The sequence below is a fragment of the Macaca fascicularis genome, chromosome 4 (assembly GCF_037993035.2).
Source record: "Macaca fascicularis isolate 582-1 chromosome 4, T2T-MFA8v1.1".
NCBI classification, from domain to species: domain Eukaryota; kingdom Metazoa; phylum Chordata; class Mammalia; order Primates; family Cercopithecidae; genus Macaca; species Macaca fascicularis.
Window position 1 is genome coordinate 99497862 of NC_088378.1, and position 27577 is coordinate 99525438.

The following is a 27577-nucleotide window of genomic DNA, read 5'->3' on the forward strand; positions in this document are numbered from 1 at the left end:
GGCCAAAAAACTGAATGTTGAATTTTAAAAACAAATCTCACAACATACAAAAAGTTCTATTAAAACTATCATTTAAAATTTTTACACAACAGTCATTCCAAGTAGATTAACAAAGTGTAATGAACACTTTGCTTAACTTCTGTCTGGGTAAACACCTGTGTTTATCATTTATAATGGTTCTGCTTTCTCTGGTGAGAATCTGACCTAAGATGGATGTGGTAGGGGTGTGGTCACAACTGGGGAAGAAAGATACTACAGTATTTAAACTTTCATACAAAATGCAAGGGTCTTAATCTGGGTTCACTTACTCATGATAAATGGTGGCTTTTCAAACTGCTGCCTGAACAGAATGCCTTTTTAAAAAACAAAAAACAATTTCCTTATTTTGAAGCCTTCCATTGTACGGTCAATTTTTAATTATAAGGTTACATGTATTACAAGCATATATTTATACATTTCAAAAGATGGAGAAAATAACAGTAAAATAATTTATCAATAAAGAACTGCTTTTTCTTTCCTTAAAGCGACTGTGAAAGAGTTAAATGTTTTCTTAAGAATACCATATTCCTAAAAATATTTCTATGGAATAGAAATTGTTTTTCTAATGAGAAGTTTTATTCTTATAAAACATCTGAGGGAAAAAAAAATCCTTACTCTTTATCTGTATCTCCTTCACTTTCTTCTTCATGATCAAAGCTCCAATTATTTTTAAAACCTCCATCTCTCTTAGACTCTGATCTAGCCAAAGCTGAAATAAAAACAAACTGCAATAAGTATTCATTAATAGAGCTATTCAATATAAAACAAATGTGAGCATTTCCCAAGCTCTTTGATTATTCTAGATTTTGTTTTAATTGGCTTGTCTTTGTCTATTTTTTGTAAACATCTGATTTCCTCCAAAGAGAAAAAAGCATTAAAATCTGTTTTTACTAATTCATAGTCATCCATACATGTGTTTGCTACACAAAGAAGCTCAGATTAGAAAGCTATAATAAAAATGGAGGGCACATGAATATGTATTAATATATAAAATCAGCCCTAAATCTCATCTTTGATCACTGATTCTAGAAATAAGTACCTATAAATAGTTTGCTTGCATTCTTCACGAGAACTGTATGCAGACTGCTAGACTCTCCCTTAAACTCACTGATACCTGCCTTTTAACAGAAGAAGAACAAAACAAGGTTTCCTGCTTTGGCAATGTAGTTAAAACTTGACAACTTAAAAAACTCTAGATCAGAACACTAAATGTGCTCATTATGAATTTTAAAAAATTTTATAAGTGCATGGCTGAAACCTCTTGAAGCGATTAACAACTAGAAAGTGGGAACCCGGAGGGCTAAATGAAATTCCAAAGATGGCATTTCTTTCTCGGTACTGTATGACTAAAAACCCGATGTCCTAGAACCCAGGCTTTATTAGGTTAACCTCAAGGCCCCAGCAAAATGAGAAGTCAGACTGAAAACCAGACAAGCTGAAGGGCAACACTCTGGGTGAACTAGGGAAAAACAAAACAAAACAAAAAACTCACTGAAGACGAACTGGGGATAATTCTGATGTCTTACGCTTGGTTCTGGCTTTTTGACTTGAACTAAAGACAAATAAAGTATATTCACCCCATGGTCAGTGCTACGGTCTGAATGTTCCCAAATTTATATGGTGAAATCCTAACCCCAAGATATGGATGGTATTAAGAGGTGGGGCCTGTGGGAGCTGAGTAGATCATGAGAGCACAGCTCTCATGAATGGGATTGGTGCCCTTATCAAAGAGGCCCAAGGGAGACTGTCTGCCCCTTCCATTCCTTGACGAGACAGCCAGAAGGTACCATTTGTGAAAAAGTGGGACCTTACCAGATACTGAATCTGGACTTCTTGATCTAACTTCCCAGCTTCCAGAATTCTGAGAAATGTGAGGTTTAAAAGCCTCTCAGTCTATGAACTTCAATAAAGCAGCCCGAATAAACCAAGACAGTTAGGAAATCCCTAACCATAAGAGACCACAATTAACTAGGGTATGTAGTCAGAATTTTCACAACGTACAAGGCCATGAAAAACCCATAATTAAAATACCCTCCCATGAAAAGATGCTCAGCATCACTAACCATTAGAAAATGCAAATCAAACCCATAATGAGATACTACTTCTCACCCATTAGGACAGCTTTTTTTCCTTTTTTTTTTTTTTTTGAGGTAAGGTAGCCCAAGCTGGAGTGCAGTGGCGCCATCATAGCTCACTGCAGCCTTGACCTCTTGAGCCCAAGTGATCTTCCTGCCTCAGCCTATGGAGTAGCTGGGATCACAGACACATGCCACCATGCTCAGGCAATTTTTACTTTTTTTGTAGTGGTGAGGTCTTGCCATTTTGCCCAGGTTGGTCTCGAACTCCTGGCCTCAATCCATCCTCCCTGCCTCAGCCACTCAAAGTGCTGGGAATACAGGTGTGAGCCACCCTGCCTGGTTGCTATTATTTACTTTTAAAAATGGAAAGTAACAAGTACTGGCTAGGATGTGGGAGAAATTGGAACTCTTGTGCATTGCTAGTGGGAATGAAAAACAGTTCAGGCACTGTAGAAAAGAATTTGGCAGTTCCTCAAAAAGTTAAACATAGAATTACCATATGAGCTAGCAATTTCACTTCTAGGTAGACATCTAAAATAACAAAAGCATGTATTCAAACAGACACTTGTATGCCAATGTTCACAGTAGCATTATTCACAGTAAGCTAAATGGCGGAAACAACACAAATTTCTATCAACAGATTAATAATAAAATATAGTATGTGTGTACATATGTACACACACACACACAGACACAATGGAATGTTATTCACCCTTAAGGGGATACAAACTGGATACAGGATACAAGATGGAAGAACCCTAAAAACAGTTACTAAGTGAAATAAGCCAGATGCAAAAGGACAAATATTATATGATTCCACATATATGAGGTACCCAGAATAGGCAAATTCATAGAGACAGAAAGTAGAATGAAGGTTACCAGAGGCTAAAGGAAGTAGAGAAATGGAGAATTACTGTTTAATAGGTACACAGTTCTTGTTTATAATGATTTAAAAGATCCAAAAATAAATATTGGTGGTGGCTGCACAACATTATAAATGTACTTAATACCAAGGAACTGTATAAATGTACACTTAAAAATTGTTAAACAGTAACTTTTATGTTATGTATATTATACCACAATAAAAAACTGCTCTTAAAAGGGGGTGGGGGGGGAACAGCCTGAAAGTGACTAACACAAGCAAACACAAATCTTCTCTAAAAAATATAAAACTTCAATGCAAGCCCGAAAAAAGGTTTCAGAAATATCACGAAGAGGAGGAAATAAGTCTTAATGAGCAAACTACCAGTATACATTAAACTTCTTAACATGTATACTGGGATTGAAAACATAATAGGCCGGGTGCGGTGGCTCACGCCTGTAATCCCAGCACTTTGGGAGGCCGAGGCAGGCAGATCACGAGGTCAGAAGATCGAAACCATCCTGGCTAACATGGTGAAACCCCGTCTCTACTAAAAAAAAATACAAAACATTAGCTGGGCGTGGTGGCGGGCGCCTGTAGTCCCAGCTACTTGGGAAGCCGAGGCAGAAGAATGGCGTGAACCCGGGAGGCGGAGCTTGCAGTGAGCAGAGACCATGCGTCACTGCACTCCAGCCTGGGTGACAGAGCGAGACTCTGTCCCCCCGCCCCCCAAAAAAAGAAAACATAATAAATAGTAGATAATAGAAACAAGGTTTCTCCCTGTCAGATAAAGAAGTTACAAATAAACAAGAGAGGAAAGATAGAATGAACCCTGTGGTACTAGGTTACAGTCGGACATACCAGCATGAACTCACATTTATTTAATATATATACAGATGGACAGGTATGTTGTAACATGGGTTAGTATAGAGAGTTAGGGCTGCTTTCTTAGAGGGTCTAGAAGCAGAGACACCCCAGTAGCAACAAACACACTTACAACTAGATCTTGGTTTCTATATACCATTCTCTCTAATAAAAGGAGCCAGGGCTCCTAGAAGAAATGACTGATTCTAGGCCAGAGGCAGAAAAAAATGCCAACATGAACCTGGTGTAACTTACAGGGTCAGAATGCAAGACAGTCATTTTTTTTTAAAGATGGGGGAGTATCAAAAGGTTATGGAAGCCAACTTGAAAGAATTCCCAATGGCCAAAGTTGGAACAATTTTAGCAAAAATAAGTAACATTGGCATTGGGTTATAACTCCTAAATAAAATAAACATTCCAAAATCCATACTGATAAAAACAGATGATTGAATAGATAAATAAATGGAAAGAAGGGACACATGTTCCTTATAGAAGAATTCCAAATAATATAAGCATATACTCCCTTCTCCAAAGGTAAAAATGAATTTTCCTTGAGTACGGGCTCACCTTGGTAACTTACTTCAAAAACACAGACATAAAAGGGGGGGAAAACAAACTGACAATGGAGACTACCTCAGCCAAGTGATCATACTTAACATTCATAGTGATATGTCTTATTCATGGCATGTACGCTTTAATACAGTATGATGAAAATAGCACTTCAGCACTGTGATCTTTTCCCTGAAACTCATAATCCCAGTTTAATCATAAGAAAACATCAGACAAACCCAACCTGAGGGACATTGTATAAAATACCTGTATACAGTACTTTGTACAACTGCCAAGGTTATGAAAAACAAGGAAAGATTAAGAAACTGTGAAAGAACACAGTATACTAAGGAGACAAGACAAATCAAATCTGAAGTCTTGGATTGGACTCTTGAATACGAAAAAGGCGTTAATGGAATTACTGGTGTAATACAAAATAAAGTTTGTAGTTCAGGTAATAGTAATAATACTATCATACAAATGTTAAATTTCATAGTTATGATAAACATACACTGGCTATATTTGGTGGCAACATTAGTGGAGGCTGAGTAAAAGTTACATAGAAATTCTCTAAACTGGCCAGGCGCAGTGGCTCACGTCTGTAATCCCAGCACTTTGGGAGGTGGAGGTGCAGGCGAGGCGGGCGGATCACCTGAGGTCGGGAGTTTAGACCAGCCTGACCAACATGGAGAAATCCCATCTCTATTAAAAATACAAAATTAGCCGGGCGTGGCGGTGCATGCCTGTAACCCCAGCTACTCAGGAGACTGAGGCAAGAGAATCGCTTGACCCCAGGAGATGGAGGTTGTAGTGAGCCAAGATCACACCATTGCATTCCAGCCTGGGCAACAAGAGTGAAGGTCCATCTCAAAAAAAAAAAAAAAAAAAAAAAGGAAAGAAATTATCTAAACCATCTTTGAAACTTCTATTAAATGTATTCCAAAATAAAAGGTTTTAAAACACCAAAGGCTGGGTGCAGTGGCTCATGCCTGTACTCTCAGCATCTTGCGAGGCTGAAGCGGGCAGATCATTTTAGCCCAGGAATTTGAGACCAGCCTGGGCAACATGACAAAATCCTGTCTCTACAAAAAAATACAAAAAAACTAGCCTGGCATAGCGGTGCTTGCCTGTAGTACCAGCTACTGAGGAGACTGGGATAGGAGGATTGGACGGAAGATCAATTGAGTCTGGGAGGTTGAGGCCGCAGTGAGCCATGATCACACCACTGCAATCCAGCCTGGGTGACACAGCGGGACAGTCTCAAAAATACATAAATAAAAATTTAAAAACACAATGTAAAATGAACCTATGTTTCAAAAGTCAAAAGAGATGTTATAATATTTACGCACTAAAGGAACTAGGGTTCTTTACACAGAGTTTTTTTTGTTTTTTTTTTTTGAGATGGAGTTTGACTCTTGTTGCCCAGGCTGGAGTGCATTGGTGCAATCTCAGCTCACTGCAACCTCTGCCTCCTGGGTTCAAGCAATTCTCCTGCCTCAGCCTCCTGAGTAGCTGCGATTACAGGCGCACGCTACCACGCCCGGCTAATTTTGTCTTTTTAGTACAGACGGGGTTTCACCACGTTGGTCAGGCTGGCCTCGAACTCCTGACCTTGTGATTCACCCGCCTCGGCCTCCCAAAGCATTGGGATTACAGGTGTGTGCCACTGCGCCTGGTTGTTTACACACAATTCTAGCAAACTCAAACATACCCTAATTGATATTAGATTAGAACCTCTGTAGAAGTAATGATTTCAAGGAAGGAAAATTACTGAGGAATCTCACATAAAGACAGATATAAACTTTAAATAAAACATTAGCAAGTCAAACTCAGTGATATATAACACATTACAATTAGGTAGGGTTTATTCTAAAAAGCAAAAGTAAATGTTTGAAAATCATGAATGTAATTTACAATATCCACTCACAACAAACAAAAACTCTTAGCAGGCAGGGCATGGTGGCTCACGCCTGTGATCCCAGCACTTTGGGAGGCTGAGGTGGGTGGATCACTTGAGGTCAGGAGTTTGAGACTAGCCTGGCCAATGTTGCAAAACCCCGTCTCTACTAAAAATACAAAAATTAGCCAGGTGGCGCCTGTAATCCCAGCTACTCGGGAGGCTGAGGCAGGAAAATCGCTTGAACCCAGAAGGCAGAGGTTGACTGAGCTGAGATCGCGCCACTGCACTTCAGCCTGGGCGACACAGCAAGACTCTGTCTCAAAAAAAATGAAACAAAACAAAAAAATCCTCTTGGCAGGATAGGCGAGATAATCCCAGCACTTTGGGAGGCCAAGGTGCGTGAATCACTTGAGATCAGGAGTTCAAGACCAGCTTGGCCAACATGGTGAAACCCTGTTTCTACTAAAAATACAAAAATGAAATGGGTGTGGTGGTGCATGCTTGTAATCCCAGCTAATTGGGAGGCTGAGGCAGAAGAATTGCTTGAACCCGGGAGGTGGAAGTTGCATTGAGCTGAGATCAGGCCACCACTGACTTCTAGCCTGGGTAACAAAGTGTGTGAGACTCTGTCTCAAAACAACAACAACAACAACAAAAAACTTGCAAATCAGGAATAGGAAGGCACTTCCGTAATCTGAAATAGGAATAACTCCCCAAACCTTCAGCCAACATCTAACTCTTCCCCAGCAATAAACTATCAACAAGTCTATTGAAGTACATAGTGAAGGCCAAATTTGGCTGGGTCATAGTTTTGTTTTCTTTTCTAATGTTGGTGCAGTAAAGGGAGAAAAATCACTAGGGAACCATTATATTAATAACTGGGGGATTCAGGCATGAATCATCAATGGATGCTGAACCGGCGGGTGAAATCTGGTAAGAAACAAGTTATTTACAAGGTTTCAAAATATCTCCCCACACAATATTTATTAATTTCAAAGAGAAAGATAGTGGCTGGGTGCAGTGGCTTGCACCTGTAATCCCAGCACTTTGGGAGCCAAGGCAGGCGGATCCAAGGTCAGGAGTCCGAGACCAGCCTGGCCAATATGGTTATACCCCATCTCTACTAAAAATACGAAAAATTAGCCTGGTGTGGTGGCGCACACCTGTAATCCCAGCTACTCGGGAGGCTGAGACAGGAGAATGGCTTGAACCCGGGAGGCAGAGGTTGCAGTGAGCCAAGATTGCACCATTGCACTCCAGCCTGGGCGACAGAGCCAGACTCCATCTCGAAAAAAAAAAAAAAAAGATAGTAACTTTCAGCAGAAAAATCTGGCGAACACCACCTTAACTAAGTGATCAATTGATCAATTTTCCCAACAACAAGACAAATTGACATCATGGTCCTCTCGATATGACACACTGAGAAAAACAAAAAATCATTTTTATGGCATTCCTTATATTTTAAAAAAATGCATAACCTGACTTGAATCATAAGGAAACATCAGATAAACACAAATTGGGATTAAACTACAAAATAACCATCCTGTTTTCTTAAACAATGTCAAGGTCAAGAAAGACAAAGTCTGAAAAGCTATTTCCATATTAAAGAAGACAAAAGGGACATGACAAATCAATGCAAACATCATTCTGTATCAGATCCTGAACCCAGAATTTTTTCTCTTTTGCTATTAAGGAACATTTTTAGGTCAACTAATGAAAGTGGAAAAATGTTTGTAGATTATAGTAGTGTATCAATGTTAATTTTCTGAGTTTTATAACTACACTGTAGTAATTTAAGAGAATGTATATTTCCTAAACAAAAGCACGGGTAAGTTACACAATAAAGTAATTAGGGTTAAATGAGCAGCATGTCTGAAATTTACTTTCAAAGGGTTTAAAAAAAAAAAAACTCTAGTGTTTTCATTTTCAGCAGAAAGAAATAAAGGGTATTCAATTAGGAAAAGAGGGAGTCAAATTGTCCCTGTTTGCAGATGACATGATTGTATATTTAGAAAACCCCATTGTCTCAGCCCAAAATCTCCTTAAGCTGATAAGCAACTTCAGCAAAGTGTCAGGATACAAAATTAATGTGCAAAAATCACAAGCATTCTTATACACCAGTAACAGACAAACAGAGAGACAAATCAGGAATGAACTTCCATTCACAATTGCTTCAAAGAGAATCAAATACCTAGGAATCCAACTTACAAGGGATGTAAAGGACCTCTTCAAGGAGAACTACAAACCACTGCTCAGTGAAATAAAAGAGGACACAAACAAATGGAAGAACATACCATGCTCATGGATAGGAAGAATCAATATCGTGAAAATGGCCATACTGCCCAAGGTAATTTATAGATTCAATGCCATCCCCATCAAGCTACCAATGAGTTTCTTCACAGAATTGGAAAAAACTGCTTTAAAATTCATATGGAACCAAAAAAGAGCCCGCATCTCCAAGACAATCCTAAGTCAAAAGAACAAAGCTGGAGGCATCACGCTACCTGACTTCAAACTATACTACAAGGCTACAGTAACCAAAACAGCATGGTACTGGTACCAAAACAGAGATATAGACCAATGGAACAGAACAGAGTCCTCAGAAATAATACCACACATCTACAGCCATCTGATCTTTGACAAATCTGAGAGAAACAAGAAATGGGGAAAGGATTCCCTATTTAATAAACGGTGCTGGGAAAATTGGCTAGCCATAAGTAGAAAGCTGAAACTGGATCCTTTCCTTACTCCTTATATGAAAATTAATTCAAGATGGATTAGAGACTTAAATGTTAGACCTAATACCATAAAAATCCTAGAGGAAAACCTAGGTAGTACCATTCAGGACATAGGCATGGGCAAAGACTTCATGTCTAAAACACCAAAAGCAATGGCAGCAAAAGCCAAAATTGACAAATGGGATCTCATTAAACTGAAGAGCTGCTGCACAGCAAAAGAAACTACCATCAGAGTGAACAGGCAACCTACAGAATGGGAGAAAATTTTTGCAATCTACTCATCTGACAAAGGGCTAATATCCAGAACCTACAAAGAACTCAAACAAATTTACAAGAAAAAAACAAACAACCCCATCAAAAAGTGGGCAAAGGATATGAACAGACATTTCTCAAAAGAAGACATTCATACAGCCAACAGACACATGAAAAAATGCTCATCATCACTGGCCATCAGAGAAATGCAAATCAAAACCACAATGAGATACCATCTCACACCAGTTAGAATGGCGATCATTAAAAAGTCAGGAAACAACAGGTGCTGGAGAGGATGTGGAGAAATAGGAACAGTTTTACACTGTTGGTGGGATTGTAAACTAGTTCAACCATTATGGAAAACAGTATGGCGATTCCTCAAGGATCTAGAACTAGATGTACCATATGACCCAGCCATCCCATTACTGGGTATATACCCAAAGGATTATAAATTATGCTGCTATAAAGACACATGCACACGTATGTTTATTGCGGCACTATTCACAATAGCAAAGACTTGGAACCAACCCAAATGTCCATCAGTGACAGATTGGATTAAGAAAATGTGGCACATATACACCATGGAATACTATGCAGCCATAAAAAAGGATGAGTTTGTGTCCTTTGTAGGGACATGGATGCAGCTGGAAACCATCATTCTTAGCAAACTATCACAAGAACAGAAAACCAAACACCGCATGTTCTCACTCATAGGTGGGAACTGAACAATGAGATCCCTTGGACTCAGGAAGGGGAACATCACACACCGGGGCCTATCATGGGGAGGGGGGAGGGGGGAGGGATTGCATTGGGAGTTATACCTGATGTAAATGACGAGTTGATGGGTGCTGACGAGTTGATGGGTGCAACACACCAACATGGCACAAGTATACATATGTAACAAACCTGCACGTTATGTACATGTACCCTAGAACTTAAAGTATAATAATAATAAATAAATAAATAAAAAACAGCACTTCTACATTAAAAAAAAAAAAACTCTAGTGTTTTCATTTTCATTATCATTTAGTGTTCCACAGTATAAATATAATCGCTTATGTATATATCCTCCATTTGTGGAAATTTAGTTTACATTCACCTTTTTACTGTTACGTACGTTGCTACTATGAACATTTTAGTATGTCTCATATTGCTATTAAGAACTTTTTTTTTTAAGTTTGTTTCCTTGTGCATGTGTGTTTCTCCAGGGCAGAGGTCACCAGTCTTTTCTGTAAAGGGCCAGACAGTAAATATCTTACACTGTGTAGTACACAGTCTCTGTCAGTTACTCAACCTTGCCATTTCAATGACAAGGCCGGGATAATGCAAGCAGGTATTGCTATGTTGCAATAAAACTTTATTTAAGGGCAGTGACATTTGAATTTCATGTAATTTTCATGTGTCATAAAACATTCTTCTTTTGACTTTTTCCCTCCAGTCATTAAAAATATAAAAGCCATTCTGAGCTCATGAGCCTCTTAAAAACAGAACGCTAGCCAAATTTGGCTGGGTCATAGTTTTCTTTTCCTTTTTTTTTTTTTTTTTTTTGAGACGGAGTCTCACGCTGTTGCCCAGGCTGGAGTGCAGTGGCGCGATCTCGGCTCACTGCAAGCTCCGCCTCCCGGGTTCCCGCCATTCTCCTGCCTCAGCCTCCCGAGTAGCTGGGACTACAGGCGCCCGCCACCGCGCCCGGCTAATTTTTTTTTGTATTTTTAGTAGACACGGGGTTTCACTGTGGTCTCGATCTCCTGACCTTGTGATCCGCCCGCCTCGGCCTCCCAAAGTGCTGGGATTACAGGCTTGAGCCACCGCGCCCGGCCCCCTTTTTTTTTTTTTAAGATAGAATCTCGCTCTGTCACCCAGACTGGAGTGCAGGGCACAATCTTGGCTCACTGCAACCTCTACATCCTGGGTTCAAGTGACTCTCGTGCCTCGGTCTCCCAAGTAGCTGGGATTACAGGCATGTGCCATGATGCCCAGCTGATCTTTGTATTTTTAGTAGTGAGGGGGTTCTCACCATGTTGCCCAGGCTGGTTTTGAACTCCTGGCCTCAAGTGATCTGCCCACTTTGGCCTCCCAAAGTGCTAGGATTACAGACGTGAGCCACCAAGCCCGGCCTGGGGCATAGTTTTCTGATACCTGACCTAGGATATCCCTTAGCAATGGAATGAAATTGCTACATCCTCAGGGATGTGCAATTTCAAGTTCAATAGGTATTGCCAAATTGATCTCCAAAGTGGTTTCAGTAGCCGTTTTTAAGTTTTCCCGTTTCTATGCATCATCTCCCACTGTAGTGATGTTTTAATTTCTGATAGTCTCATAGGGTTATCAGACAGCTTACACCTATAATCCTAGCGTTTTGGGTGGCTAAGGCAAGAGGATTGCTTGAGGCCAGAAGTCGAGACCAGCTTGAGCAGCATAGTAACATTCTGTCTCTACAAAAATAAAAAAATCAGCTGGCTGTGGTGGCACATGCCTGTAGTCCCAGCTACTCAGGTGGCTGAGGCAGGAGGATCCCTTGAGCCCAGGAGTTTGAGACTGCAGTGAGCCATAAGTGCACCACAATTATGAATATGAGAAAAACTCGTAAGAAAAATGTAACTGAGAAATATAAATGCAGCAAAAGAAAATACAGAGAGAATTAAATGTGAAAGTTAGGAAAGCAATTTTATGTGGTTTTGTAGGCTACAGCCCAAGTCGTTCTCAAGAATTATCAAGATTTTTCAAAGCCTTGAGTCACCATGTTACAAGTCTGAGTACCCTGCTGCAGAGGCCATCTAAAGAGGTCTTTAGACTGCAGACATAGAACTTCCCAACCAAATCACACAAACCACCACCAAATCATCCCTGCAGATGCTACATGAAGAAGAAAAATCACCTAGTTAAGCCTTTCTCAAGTCCCTGATCTTCAAAACCTGTATCTTTTGGTACAGAAGACAAACCAATAGATCACTACTACCTTCAAGATAAAGTCTTAAAATATTATATTTCTGGATGTCATATTAAATTAGACCCCTCTGTGAGCTACCAAAACTAAAATATTCTTTCCCTTAGGACCCCAGCTTCACTAGGCTATCTATTTCTATGTACCTTTCAGCAGGATGCTAGCATAGTCAGTTCAGTTCATTAGTGAGGCAGCAGTTTAGTGCTACAGGTGTTGCCAGAAACTCCTTAGCTTTCTATGGAATGAAGAAGTCTAGCAATGATACCTATTCCAAAGTGGTGCAGTTGGTGCTACCTTTACACAAAATACACAATCTCTTAAAAATACACGTATCTCAGGCTGAAGCACACAAACTTAGAAGCCAGAAACTAAACTGAGAAATGACTGCATGAGATAAGTAGTTCCAAATGTTCCTTATGCTCTAAGTGAGAGGATCATCAAAGTGTCAGGGAATTCAGGATTCTGTAAGACAGACCAATGACATTTGAGGAACACTCTAACTCTCAAAGTGCAAACACATAATTCAAGAAGATGGACAGTTTCATAAAAAGCTTACATTAACAGAGACTCAAGAAACAAGTGAAGTCTGTAAATAGTGAAAGCAAAGGAGACTGAGGAGCTGATATCCAAACTTGTGAAGGAGAAGCAGATAAACAGCCTCAGATTTATTTGCTATTATGATTTACTAAATCATTCTTTGATATCTCCTGTGGTTAAAAAATGAAAACCAACCTGGGCTGAAAGCAGAAGATCAAATGCCAAAATGTTTGGAATCCCACTTCATTCAAATAGTGACCACTGGGGTTATGAAGAAAAAGAAGTTATTGGTTTCCACAGAAGTAGAGTCAGCAGGGGTCATGGTAGTTAAGAAGTAGTACCTTTATCTTGTCTCCAGAATTTAGTGCTAGATTCATAAGTAGGAGGTTATGAGGGTACAAAGTTTGTAGATTTTTGAATATACGAAACAACAAGGTTACTAAACAGTTTAAATTCTCCAAGCCTAGGAGAATTTCTAGTTCCTCATTGTCCACTCTTTATCAAAAATGAAAAGTGAATTTACCATCTTTTGGATGCCAGCACTTTGTTATTTTTTTCTCCCATTCTGTTTCAAAGACTGTAATGCAGTGAATTTGGGAGGGGGAAAAAACACATCTTCAAAAAGTATAAAATGTGTTTGAAATAGCAAGTCCTCTCTCACCCCACCCCCAAACAAAACAAACAAAAACAACCTCCAAAGGCAAGATCAGAACATGGCTGTTGTCATACTACTCCAGGCTAGTTTCAGATGGCTTCAAATTAGCTGTTGTTAAACTAGGACAAGGCAGAGTGTTCAAACATCCCAGTGTGCCTGGTACTATCCCAATTTTAGCACTGAAAGCCCCATATACTCTGAAGATGATAGGTCCTAAGTTTTCCCAATGGATGCAGAAGATTCTGGGAAGCACAAAACCCAAAGGTAGACAAAAAAATTAGGGGCCAAAAGCAACCCTATTTTTAGTGTCAAACGGATATGGCACAGATTATCTATCACTTTAATTTTAGCCATTGTTTTATTACCTGATGATGGCAACCATCATTTGCAGTTCACAATAATGGATTATCCATTGTTGCATCATTCTAAGTAATATGACTTAGGTATGCAATTTAAGTGTACTGTAACTGTGAGCATTAACAGTCTGTGACTTAGTGGATTAACTGGCACTTTGTATCAAGATACTGTTTTATTTTTAATATCGTGAATAGTATGACCATTTCTAAGAGCTTAAGTGATGAAAATGATAGTATGACCCAGGCATCACTAAGTGAAAGAAAAAACAAAAGGAAAGAAAAATTTCTAACATTCTTCCTCTTTTGTGCATACTTATGCTTGCCTAGTTTCAGAAATTCCTGAATCCATTCCCAATCAACTAAAAATTAAACTAAGGCCAGGTGCAGTGGCTCACACTTCTAATCCCAGCACTTTGGGAGGCTGAAGTGGATGGATCACTTGAGGTCAGGAGTTTGAGACCAGCCTGGACAACGTGGAGAAACCCCAGTTCTACAAAAAATAGAAAAATTAGTCAGGCATGGTTGTACGTGCCTGTAATCCCAGCTACCAGGGAGGCTGAGGAAGGAGAATTGCTTGAATCTGGAAGGAAGGCGGAGGTTGCAGTGAGCTGAGATGGTGCCACCACACTACAGCCTGGGCAACGAAGCCAAGACTCCGTCTCAAAAAACAAAACAAAACAAAACACTAAACTAATGACTGTTTCTGTTGCTATTTATATCTTTGAAATAAATTACTAATTAAGTTGCCAATTTTATTTTGTCTTTCTTTAGCTTCCCAAACTGTCCAAAAGTTGGATTTTCGGTTTCTTAAGAATTGTCATTTAAAATACTATATGACTGCTGAAAAATACTATGACTGTTGAAAGAATGGGGAAAAAATACCAGGTAGGTATGGGAGACAAAAGATGGCTGTATAGATTAAGATAGCTGCAAATAATTTGCCATTCTTCCCACTGAAGGGTGGAATCTACTCCCTCTCTCCTTCAATCAGGGCCAGCTCTGTGTTCTTTTGGCCAATACAATATGGAAGAAGTAACACTAAATTTCCGAAGCTGGGCCGCAAGAGATTTGTGGCTTTCCATTTTTGCCTTCTTAAAAGTGCTGCTTCATCAATAAATAATACTTCTCCATAATAACTTATTATTTTTCCTTCTCTTGTTCGGTTGCCCCTTCCTTTAGGGGGAGGTACAGGAAAAAGAGGTAAGAGTAAGAACAGGGAAGCAAACTGTTGAGGAAGGGGGGAGAAAGAGACAGGAAGGAAATGCTGAAGAAAGCTGAAGCTATTAAGTCGGTCCCAGGCTACAGTCTGACTTCCCCAATAACTTAAGCTGTGCCACACAACCCTTCTATACCTCAAGTTCCTCAAATATTCAACATACTTTTCTAATAGCAACAGGAATACTCAACTTATGAAAGTCTAGCCATACAAAGTATGTAATTTCATTCTCTTTCCTCTCTCATTACAACACTGGTCAAAATCGTTTACTATCTAGAAAAAGGTAGTCAGTGAAAGAAAAACAATGCAAACTAAAATTCAAATAGAAGACAAGCAAGGAAAGGAAGCTGTTTTTCTTTTCTCTATCTGCTAATAAAATAAACAATATAAAGTTACACGGAGTGCTTATTATATGCCTGGAATTGCTTTAAGTAATATATATTACCTCAATCCTTATGGCAATCTTAAGGTAACTACAATTATTATTTTTTAACAACAATTATTATCTTTGTTTTACAGCTGAGAAAACACAGAGAGGTTAAGTAATCTATCCAAGATCACATAGCTAACAAGTAGTAGAGCCAGATGTTGAACCTCAGCATTCTGACTTTTGAATTCATATTCTCAATGCATTTCTACTGAAAATCACTTTCTTTTCTCCTTCCTCTCTTTCTCCCCCCTTTCTTCTCTTTCCTCTTCTTTCTTCCTCCCTCCCTCTCTTTTTTTCTTTCTTTCTTCTCAGCTCTGTAACCCAGGCTGAAGTGCAGTGTCATGAACTGCAGGCCTCAACCTCCTGGGGTCGAGCAACAAGCAATATTCCCACCTCAGCCTCCTAAATTGCTGGGACTTTGGGTGCATGCTGTGACATCCGGCTAATTTTTGTATTTTTTGTAGAGGTGGGGCCTCGCTATGTTGCCTAGGCTGGTCTTGAACTCCTGGGCTCAAGCAATCCTCCTGTCTTGGCCTCCCAAAGTGTTATCTCAGGATAACAGGTATGACCCACTGCACTTTGTCTGAAAATCACTTTCATTCCAAGTGAGGTTCTACTTTACTATTTCAAGTACATGAACTCACATGATAAACAATTTATCACTTTAACTGGCATGAAATCAGGAAATAAACATACTTAAGTAAGGAGTAAATAAGGAATGACACCATGATGTAGTTTCCAAAAGTAATGCAATCAAAAGAAAAAGAGGTGTATTCCCCTAAGTAGGCAGAAACTAAAAACCCTGTTCATATGCCATAGAATGCCAATCGTTTGGGAGAAACTGTGCTCTAGTTCAACAGACAGTGTGAGGTATTTAGGTCTCCAGTAAAACTGGCAAACCGATTGGGTTGTGCACTGAGTTTATGTATAACATAAAAGACTGGCTAAAGGGAAATGGAAAACACTTTTCATTTGGAGACAGAAACATTTTTGTTGGTATCTGTAGAGAACAACATTGCATGCAACAGTTTAGCATCACTCTTTTCAACCTAGTAGAGAAGGTCCATAAAGGAAGACAGGCTGAAAGGAAAAGGAAAACAAACTAAAGTAGTAATATATGTATATTAGAAAGGAAAGGCAGAAAAAAGTTACTTCAGGAAAAACAGGAGAAAATATAGGAGAAGGAATTCACTTGGTCAAAAAAAAAAAAAAAAAAAGGAAAAGAAAACCAGATAAGAAAAAGTGCAATACAAAAATGAAGAAATGAGAGAGTAAGTAGACTTGTTAGAGCCCCCAGAGTGAAAAAAAGAGGAGGCAGAATATCAAAAGAAAGTTTATAAGACAAGCTAGCTACCATCAATCACCTTTGTCCTATGTTCCAATCATCTCCTAACTGGGTAGTCTTTTACCCCCTCTCTGAAGCATTCTCCATGTAGCAGCTAATGACTCTTTTGGGGGGGGCAGCAGGGTCTCGCTCTGTTTCCCAGGTGGGAATGCAGGGGTACGATCATGGCTCACTGCAGCCTCGCCCTCCTGGGTTCAAGAATCCTCCCACACCATTTTTTAATTTTTTTGTACAGACATGGGCTCACTATGTTGCTCAGACTGGTCTCAAACTCCTGGGCTCAAGCAATCCTCTCACCTAGGCCTCCCAAAATGCTGGGATTACAGGCATGAGCCACCATGCCCGGCTGTTGACCTTGTTTGAAACAAATGATGTCACCTCTAGTATCATCTTGCATCAATCTCCTGACACCATATTGTCCTCCCTTAAGTTCCCCAAACATGCCATGCTCCGCTATTTTATTCCCTCTGCCTAGAAAGCACTGCCTCCCCACCTTCTGTTCTCTAATATCCACTTCAAACCACCCTGATTAGATCCTATTCTCATGATTTCAGGTTAAGTGTCCCTTATCCAAAATGCTTGAAACTAGAAGAAATGTTTCAGATTTCAGAGTTTATTTTTCCTGGATTTTGGAATATTTGCAAATTATATTATCCCAACCGAGCATCCCAAATCCAAAAATCTGAATTGATTCAATGAGCATTTCTTAGGAGGGTCATGTTGGCATTCAAAAAGTTTCAAATTCTGGAGCATTTCGGATTTCTAAATTTGGGATGTTCAACTTGTATAAACAACCTACCATTGCTGTACTTGTCAGTTGTAATTTTACATTTAAGAGTATTATTATTTTATTTTTTACTTTCCACACTAGACTGAACACTCTATGAAAAAAACACGGTTTCTTCTCTCTCACTGTTATGCCTCTCAGTGCAGCGCCATTGCCTACAACACAGCAGGTGTTCAATAAATATCTGTTGACTGAATAAATGAATACAGGGGAGCAACCTGCCAAAACTGTCTATCATAAGTGGAAAAGGGGTATGAGCAACAGTTAGTGAAGAGAAGTGAAAGAAACAAGTCAAAGAGGGGAGAGGAGAGTAAAAAAATTTAACACGTGACTTAACGAAATCCATACAATTTTAGTGTGTTTTTGCATGAATAAAATAAAGAATGCAGCCAGTATGTCTCCTTTTCCCTAGAGAAGCTATAAAAAGAAATGGAATTAGAATCTCAGTAGTTATAAAGATGTAAAACATACTTTAGAGCAAAAATGTCAAACAGGCATCTCAAATTTAATATGACCAGTGTTGTTAATTTCCTTCTCATTCTTCTATCAGTCTACTCCATCTCAGTAAACGGCAGCAACACCAATACCTCAAGCTAAACAAAACCTTTTGATTCCTCTTATTCTGATACTCAGGGTACAATTCATCAAGTCCTGAAGCTCTACATCCAAAGATATCCTGAACCTATCAACTTCTTTCCCAATCTCCATTGACATCATGCTAATTGAAGACCTGACCACTTCTATCTTGACTACTACAATATTATGCTAATTTATTGCCTTGCTTTTAATCTTGTCCCGTTTTAATTCATTCCACAGAGAGCAGCCAAAGTGATTTTTTAAAAAAGATAAACCATATCATTACACCCTCTTGCCCCAAACTCTTCAACGGCTTCCAGCTACTGAGAAAGATATAAAAATTATTCATGATCCTGCATGAAAGATCTCCTGCCTCTCATACCACTCTCTCCTTTGCTTTCTACATTTCAGCCTTTTTGCTTATCAAATGGTACCATATATTACCTCTGAATCTTTACACATATCCCCTCTGCCATATTTTAAAGTGTCTCTTAGTTAAGGTGTTTACTTAAGTGTAACCTCCTCAGGGATGCCTTTCCTGACTTCAATGCTATGTAAAATGGCTTCCCCATCACTGCTGTTTATGTCTTCCAGTGTTCATCACACTGTTTATCATCTGGTTTATTTCATTAACAACAAACATGTTTCAGGTGCAAGACATATGATGATGAAAAGATAAAGTTATTACTTTTTCACAGTTTATTACAGAGATATGCTTTCACAGAACCTAAGATAGAAGACTAAATAAAGGCAGAGTCCTTGACTCTCGTATGCACTGTTGTATTCACCGTGGTACACTGCCTGGTACAGTAGGATGCTGTAAATGTGATGAGTGAATGAAAACCTAGTTTAGTTTTTCAAGGAGTCGACTGGAAAGTAAATAAAGCGTAATATGTAGATGTCTTAATATTAAATCCTAGGAGCCTATGTACGGGGAAATATTTTGAACATCTATAAACCTCATAATGTAGAATATATGGCAAATTATGGTGGAATATTTTATTTTTATTATTATTATTATTTGAGACGTAGTTTCACTCGTTGCCCAGGCTGGAGTGCCAATGGTGCGATCTTGGCTCACTGCAACCTCCAGCTCTCGGGTTCAGGCGATTCTCCTGCCTCAGCCTTCTGAGCAGCTGGGATTACAGGCGCGCCACACCACCCCAGGCTAATTTCTGTTTTTTTTTTTTAGCAGAGACGGGGTTTCACCATGTCAGCAAGGCTGGTGTCAAACTCCTGACCTCAGGTGATCCGTCCACCTCGGCCTCCCAAAGTGTTGGGATTAGAGGCGTGAGCCACCACGCCTCGCTGAAATATTTTATTATTATTAAAAGTGTAAGACACCAAAAGAATCATGGGAAATTAAGCAGAAAACATAAGTAGTATTAAATACAATTCGTTTATTTGGAAAGATTCAATATAGTATATGAAAATGTGTTATGAGGAACTAAAATTGCTCCTTTCCCTTACGCTTTTTTTTTTTTGGAGACAGAATCTCGCTCTGTTGCCCTGGCTGGAGTGCAGTGGCGCGATCACTGAAACCTCTGCCTCCCGTTTTCAAACGATTCTCCTGCCTCAGCCTCCACAGTAGCTGGGACTACAGGCGCACACCAACCACGCACGGCTAATTTTCGTTATTTTCAGTAGAGAGGGGTTTCGCATGTTGGCCAGGCTGGTCACCAATTCCTGGCCTCAAGTGATCCGCCTGCCTCGGCCTCCCAAAGCGCTGTGTGTGATTAAAGGTGTGCGCCACCGCGCTCAAAACCCTTATGCTTATGCTCTAAAGAAGTTACCATTTGCTTGCTTTATGAAAATGCTTAAGACATGGTGAAACTCGAATGTATCACACCTGTACACTCAAAGACCTTTAGATTAGAATAAACTAAAAGCAGTAGTTTGAAACTCACATTAACTCTACATCTGTGGCTTTATTTGTACTTTTTAAAATCCTCCCTATGTTCATCCAATTAGAATTTTAACTCAATCAGGCCTACAGAAGCTGGAAATCTAGGATAGCAGAAAAGTATAATCATCTGCATACTGAAGATAATAAGCACGAGTAAGCCATCTTTTGTCTCCGATTTCAAAACAAAAACAACACACATAGCACTACCTGTAACACAAGCTGCACCCTCAGCCTCTTGACAGGTACCCATTCTGCAAACTGGAATGGAGATAATACGAAATGAACCCAGAAAAACTCAGAAGCTTTTCTTACTCTTACTAGGAAATCTCCTGTAAAGTTCTCATCACTTTCAGATAAAGCCTGGCTTGTACGGTAAGATTTTTTTTTCACTTCACTATACTCAAGAAAAAAGAATTAAGAAAAATTACCTCTATTATTCACTAGTCTTTCACTAGACTAATATTGAGTACCTATGGTGTTCCAGGTACTGTTCGAGGTGCTGTTAACAAAGCAGTACCAAGGCATTCCCATTCCTCAACACCCTCCTATAGAACCTATTTAGGGGTTTTCTTAATTTTAAGTTAAATCGTACTTTCTTGATTCAGTAATGTTTCCGAAACATACTAAAAAAAGTTATTTTTTGAAGTAAAGCTTATGACATATTGCAATGAAAATCATCTTTGCAAAATTATCCAAAGAGTAGTTAATTCTTTTTAACAAAACGAGTCTGTGAGCAGCAGAGACTCATTTTGATAAACATATTTATAAACTCAATCACTAAACACTGAACCCATAGTCAAATTAAGTAATATAGACACTTCTTGGTCTACAATTACAATAACATTTAGCTCTATTTTGGGGGTCCTTATATATTCATAGGCCAAAAAATCAATATTGCTCCCCATTACCACCTTCCCCAACAAAAACGTACAGCTTTTCTTGAGACTGGCTTAGTCCACTTACAGCAAACGTTTAACTTTCCCTCACGAGTAACTAAAACACTCAAATTGTGTCAATGAGCTTTAGTTACGGCCCCAAAATTGATACTGTAAACCTTACTCTTTTTCCAGATAATTTTATAGAATGTTTTTATAAAAACACATTCCGAAAGAATATCAGACAAGGCCAGGCCTAATCGGAAGGCTGGCTGCAAAAGCAAGCCTGAAACTCTGAGAAACAGACCAGAGGGTATAAAACACACCTCAATGAAACTGTCTGTCCCCTCCCTACTTAGATTGGTCCCCAATTGCACCCAACCTTAGCAATTTGAAACTTTTCATGAACACCAAACAAGATGTGAATGCTGGCTGCTCTCATCCTTAGGCCACCACCCCAAAATTTTTTTAAATGTCAAAGACTTCAGCGCGCACTCTCAAAGGACGCCCACCAACTCTGGCTCGCGGCTCAATCCACCCGCGCCCCCTGGGCCGAACCGGCTCGCAGCCGAGCCCCTCGCCTGGGCGGACTCGAACCAAGCGCGCTCGCAGCACACTCCCTCTCCGTCATCGCTCATCCCTCGTACTTCACCGCCCCCCAAACCCACCCAGCGCAGATAACTGAATACCCGGGGTTCTGGGGGCCACGTTTTCCAGTATACCCTCTTTTCTCTCCGTCAAGAGCAGAAATAGACGTACCTTCCAGAAAAGTAATCTCCCCGGCGCTGCTGCCGCTCTTGCCGGCCGCCATCTTCCTCCTCCCACGCCGCCTCCTTCTTAATCCATGGCCCACACCGCCGCCGTGCTCGCCGGGATGAGGGGCCGCGCCGGAGGAGGGTAGACGCCGCAGGGTTGCGGGCCTCGGGCTCAGCCGTCAGGCGGGCGGCGCTCCCACGTTCAGATGGGCCTACACAAAAGCAGGCCAGGCGCGCCCGGGCCTGTCCGCGGGCTGGCGGGCAGCGAGGCCCGCGGCCCGAGCTTCTCAGGCCCCTCGGGGGGAACGCGAGCGGCGACGACGACGACGGCGCTTCCCGGGCCCGGTTCCTCTCGGCCCACGACTCCCCATCCACCGCCCACCTAGGCTGCCTGAGAAACTTCCCCCGGCCGTGGGTTCCCAAGAAAGGAGGATGAAAGCGAGCACACAAACACGCCTCCCTTCGTCCCAGGCCGTAAAATGGCCGCACCGCCGCGCCGGAGCGGCGAGGTCTCCGCGACCGTCAGGCGCTTCCAGGCCCCCAACTCGTTCTGCAGCCGCCGCCGCTACGGCCGTCCGCCCACCCCGCCCAGGCGTGAATGCATCAGCGGAGGCCTTTGCGACTGTCCATGTGGACAGGGGTGGGTCTCCTCTGCCACCGCCTCGCGTCGGTCGCCACAGCAGCTCCAGCCGCCGCCGCTGCCGCTCCTCCCCCACGGGCGCTGGAGCTGCCGCCCGGCTCCCGCCCGGCTCCCGCCCGGCTCCCGCCCCCGCCCCGACGCCGCCGCCCCCGGCGCTGCTCCCCCTCAGCAGCCCGGACTCGGCTCGCCCGCAGAGCTGGCTGCCGCGCCGCACCGAGCCCTGACTTGTGGGCGCCCGCCGCCCGGGCTTTCGGCAGGGTCGGCCTTTCACGGCGCAGGTTCGGCCTAGACACGTTACATCCAAAATCCCCACAGCTCGGGGCCCGGTGGCAGACCTGGCGTGTGCGCTTCTGCGCCAGGCCGGTGATGGGTTTGTTCCTCTGACACCACAGATGCCTAAGAAATGTGAAAATGTCATTTCTTGAGGAGGCCTTAGAATTTAAACTACAGCCACCTGAAGAGAAAAGGTAGTGAGGTACTGGAATCACATGTTTGGTAAATGATTCGTGGTCTACATTTATTTTTCAAGAAGTTTTCAAAATAACTTAGGGAAGATCGTACCAGTCAGCTTTAAATGGCAGTGTTTTTTTTTGTTTGTTTGTTTGTTTGTTTTTTAAAGAAGTCCCTTGTCATTTACGTGCCTGAGACTTAAAAAAACCATACCCTACCTTACAAGTGAGGCTTTTTTTTTTTTTTAACTTCTTTTCCTTTAAAAATTTTTTCATATTAAAAACTACATTCTCATTCAAGGAAATATGGAAAGCACAGAAAACGATTATACTGTTTCACGACTGAAACTCAACTCCTTTACGTTTGTACTCCTCTGATAGCATTTTTCTTGTCTTTCAGTATCGTTCTTTAAAAAACAAAAATGAGGAAAAATCTATGCTAAATGTCAATGAAAAGTCAACAGCAATTAAAATGATGCAGAAAACCGGTATGATTAAGTGCAGTCTTTGGGGAATGGACTGTTCTAATTCAGTTGTCTTATTAACGAAGGCCTATGCAGAAAGGCTTATTGTTTTAAACGTCCTTTAAAATCTTTTTCCTAATGCCAACCAATAATCTTTCCTGATTGGCAAGAGTAGTGTAATGAATATAATTTATGTTTGTTGCCTGAGGTTATTGCATGATCCTGTTGTGATGTTCTATGACATCGTCTGTGCCAATGACAGTATAATACTGAGATGTGTAGGTAATAGGCAAATGTGGGTAACTGGCCATTTGTACAGACTTCAACATGTAGTTTTTAAAAAAATCTTTCAGGCTGGGCGCGGTGGCTCACGCTTGTAATCGCAGCACTTTGGAAGGCCCAGGCGGGTGAATCACCTGAGGTCCGGGGGTGTTAGAGACCAGCCTGACCAACATGGAGAAACCCCGTCTCTACTAAAAGTACAAAATTAGCTGGACGTTGTGGCGCATGCCTGTAATCCCAGCTACTCGGGAGGCTGAGGCAGGAGAACTGCTTGAACCCGGGAGGCGGAGATTGCAGTGAGCCGAGATCTTACCATTGCACTCCAGCCTGGGCAACAGAGCTAGACTCCCTAAAAAAAAAAAAAAAAAAAACTTTCAGCAGCTTGATTCCATTTGGAGAAACTTTTTTTAATTAAAAATAAATCTTTGCTTTTAAAATGCATATATGCTGGCTTTGAAAATGGAGGAAGGTGCCAGGAGTCAAGGAATGTGTGTGGCCTCTGGAAGCTGGAAAAGGCAAGAAAATCAATTCTCCTCAGGAGTCTCCAGAAAGGAAAACTGACACTTTGACTTTAGCTCAATCAGAAAGGTATTGGACTTCTGACCCTACAGAACTATCAGAAAAGGTTTGTGTTAAATTGCTAAATTAGTGGTAATTACCATGTGTTACAGCAACACATGCAATGGGAAACAAGGTAAAATGTGTAGAAGATTTTTTTTTTTCCCCGAGATGGAGTTTTACTCTTGTCGCCCAGGCTGGAGTGCAATGGCGTGATCTCGGCCCACAGCAACCTCCGCCTCCCAGGTTCAAGCTATTCTCCTGCTTCAGCCTCCAGAGTAGCTGGGATTACAGGCGCCTGCCACCACGCCCGGCTAATCCACGCCCAGCTAATTTTTGTATTTTCGGTAGAGATGGGGTTTCACCACATTGGCCAGGCTGGTCTCGAACTCCTGACCTCAGGTGATCCACCTGCCTCGGCCTCCCAAAGTGCTGGGATTACAGGCGTGGGCGACCGCGCCTGACCCTTTCCTGGTTGTCTTAGCCTAGTGAATAGCATTGTCATTCACTCATGTCATTCACGCATTTCTGGTTTCACAAGCCAAAAAACTAGGAATCACTCATCTCCCTTTCTCGCTCCCTCTCTCTCCTATTCCCCTCTCTTTTAAATCAAATCTCCTTCCTGATTATCTCTTGAATCTATTCATTTTTTCCAGTTCCAGTGTGTCCCCACCAATCTTAGCCACTATAATCTTTCAGCTATACTACAATAATAGCTTCAAACAGGTTATTTCTTATTCTCTCTACCCCTCTTCTAATCCATTTCTCACACAAAAGCCACAATAATCTTTTTAAAAATTAATTATTATTGTTGAGACAAGGTCTGGCTCTCTGACTCAAGCTGGAGTGCAGTGGTGCAATCTCGGTTCACTGTAACTTCTGCCTCCCAGGCTCAGGTGATCCTCCTACCTCAGTCTCCCAAGTAGATGTGACTACAGGTGTGCACCATCATGCCTAGCTAATTTTTTTTTTTGTATTTTTTGTAGAGACAGGGTTTTACCGTGTCACCCAGGCTGGTCTTGAACTCATGAGTTCAAGTGATCCACCCACGTTGACCTTCCAAGGTGCTGGGATTACAGGTGTGAGCCACCGCGCCTGACCTCTTTTTTTTTAATGTAAACCAGATCAAAGCACTTTACCGTTTAAAACCACTCAAAGATTTACCTTTGCTCTTAGGATAAAGTCCTAAATCCCAGGCCCTTCCCTACCTACCTCACTAACCTCCTCTTGCAGCATTCTCATCTTCTTCATTAAGCTCCAGCCATTTTCAATTTTTCAGTTTCTCTTTTCTACATCGGAGCCTTTGGACATGTTTTACCCTCCATCTGCAATGCACTTTTTGTCTGAATAGAATCCTTCACCAATAGATATTAATACATATCTGCGTAATGAGTAAATAATACAATAGATCAAAAATAATTTTTTCCCAAGGAAAATTTAGGATGATAGGATCGTAGAACCCAGCTCCTTAAAGACTATGTAATACAATCTTCTCAGATGTTCAGAAAATGTCTATGCCCCAAATAACATTGTGGTAGAAATCAAGGAAAGATACTCTAAAACGGACCAGCAATCGGGCTGTGAACCTAGGGTTTGGATTTGAAGATTATGATGTTGAAATAACCTAAGTTGCTCTGAGGGGTCTGGGAATTGACAAAAGGAAGATTTGAGTTGGTTATAGACACATAACAAAGTTTTCTCTCTGTGTATGTTATCCCTAAGGCTGCAAATTCTTTTGTATCATAGCTGATGTTTCCTCTATTTTAGCCAAATTTAAAGTGCTGTATATAAAACTACTTGGATAAACTGACCCATAGTCTATACTGGTAGAGCTTAATAATGATTAATAAAATAGCAACTTTTAATATTTTAATTTAATATTTTAATATTTCTTTGAAAACATAGTTATCAAATCCCATTCTTCTAAACACCACACTGAGACATGCAGTATATAGTTAATCCACAACTAAGTACAAGTTTCAGGAGACAATAGCAGGTTCTGCAATTAGTGACTGGTTGATGGTTTTTCAAGGGCTAAATGTATTTGTGCCCGATGAAACGAGGAGCATTATATGAAAATAGTATATCCATTTCTGTTATAAGGATACAAGTTTCTGTTCTAACATTATCCTATTTCACTTTCAACTTGCTGATTATCTTATTAGTGTTTGTTTTAATCTTACCATATTTCATGCTCATTTGTAATTTCCAGTTCTTCTCTTTAGTCAATGATTTCTATCCCTGTTCCATGTTGCAGATTTTTTCCTAGGGTTTTAGCAGGTTGTTTATCAGCCATTTTAATGCTTACAATTTTAAACTTTTGATTAAATGAATCTCAAAACTAATCTTTTAAAAATTGTGAGTATATCCTCAAAATAGCACACATTTCTTACACATAGTCAGTTCCTACCAGGCACCTTCAGTGTCAACATTTATAAGTGAACAGGGAAGTTTTCAGGTGACTAGGGCTGCATTATGACTTTCCTGGGCCCTAAGCACTATGACTTCATGGGGCCCTTCCTCCATAGGAAATATATCAAACTTTTTTTAGCAAGAGTTTAAATGCTATATATAAAACTACATTTAAAATTTTTAAATCAGTTAATTTTACAACTACTTTGGTATAAAGATAAAATATAATCCAGATTGGATTTGTTGTTATATACTTATTATCATTATGTTCATTTTTTTCTTTTGATTAAAAAAATTAAAACATTTTTCTAAGACCTTTAAAATGTCATGGGCCCTTGGCACTGTGCCTCTTGTGCCTAGCAGATAAACTGGTCCTGCAGATGACTACTAGATCCCTTCATGTTCATTAATGGAATTGATCACAGGGAAATCATTTCTAGCCGATCTCTGAGGCAGTAGTTCTCAAACTTTAACATGCATTAAAAATCAACTAAAGAGCTTATAAAGCAGTTTCCTGGGCCCTATCCCAGACCATCTGATTACATAGGTCTGGGTAGGATCCATGAATTTGCATTTCTAATAAGCTCAAAGATGGTGCTGATCTGAGAACCACACTTTCAGGATAATATAGCTATTTATGTAAAGGCAGTACTCTCTATATGATTTGGTAGGTATACTATCCAGATCTCCTAACCAATATTTACTGAACATCTACTGTCATTCTTCTTTTTTTTTTTGAGACGGAGTCTCAGTCTGTCACCCAGGCTGGAGTGCATTGGCACGATTTCAGCTCAGTGCAAGCTCCGCCTCCCGGGTTCTTGCCATTCTCCTGCCTCAGCCTTCCAAGTAGCTGGGACTACAGGCACCCACCACCACACCTGGCAATTTTTTTTTTGTATTTTTAGTAGAGATGGGTTTTCACTGTGTTAGCCAAGATGGTCTTGAACTCCTAACCTCATGATCCGCCCGCCTCGGCCTCCCAAAGTGCTGGGATTGCAGGAGTGAGCCACTGCACCTGGCTATTCCTATTTTATAAGTGAAAATAGACTTAAAGTTCAAATGACCTTGCCAAGGTGACTCAGCTAGAAAACTGTAGACCTAGGATTTG

The 27577-nt window shown here is 40.7% G+C and overlaps 2 protein-coding genes across 48 annotated transcripts in view; one reads left to right on the forward strand and one right to left on the reverse strand.

The window, feature by feature from the left end:
• SENP6 (SUMO specific peptidase 6) overlaps positions 1-22378 on the reverse strand; it is a 112884-nt gene extending 90506 nt beyond the window's left edge. For 21 of the 47 annotated variants that reach the window (XR_012433654.1, XM_074037622.1, XM_045391157.3 and 18 more), the window contains exons 1-2: positions 21669-22378; positions 655-748 (exon numbers count right to left, since the gene is read on the reverse strand). Coding sequence is in view for 10 of the 47 variants with exons in the window: in XM_005552535.5 (XP_005552592.3) it covers positions 655-748; positions 21669-21720 (146 nt within the window). In the remaining 37 variants the exon portion in view is untranslated. Of the gene's footprint in view, positions 1-308; positions 354-654; positions 749-21668 lie in introns of all 47 variants that reach the window. The other 26 variants (XR_012433656.1, XR_012433655.1, XM_065543816.2 and 23 more) reach the window with 3 other exon arrangements.
• Positions 22379-22496: 118 nt separating this feature from the next.
• The window catches only part of FILIP1 (filamin A interacting protein 1), a 311264-nt gene continuing 306183 nt past the window's right edge, over positions 22497-27577 (forward strand). The window contains exon 1 of the mRNA XM_074037614.1: positions 22497-22779. The gene's annotated coding sequence lies outside the window, so the exon portion shown is untranslated. The remainder of the gene's footprint in view (positions 22780-27577) is intronic.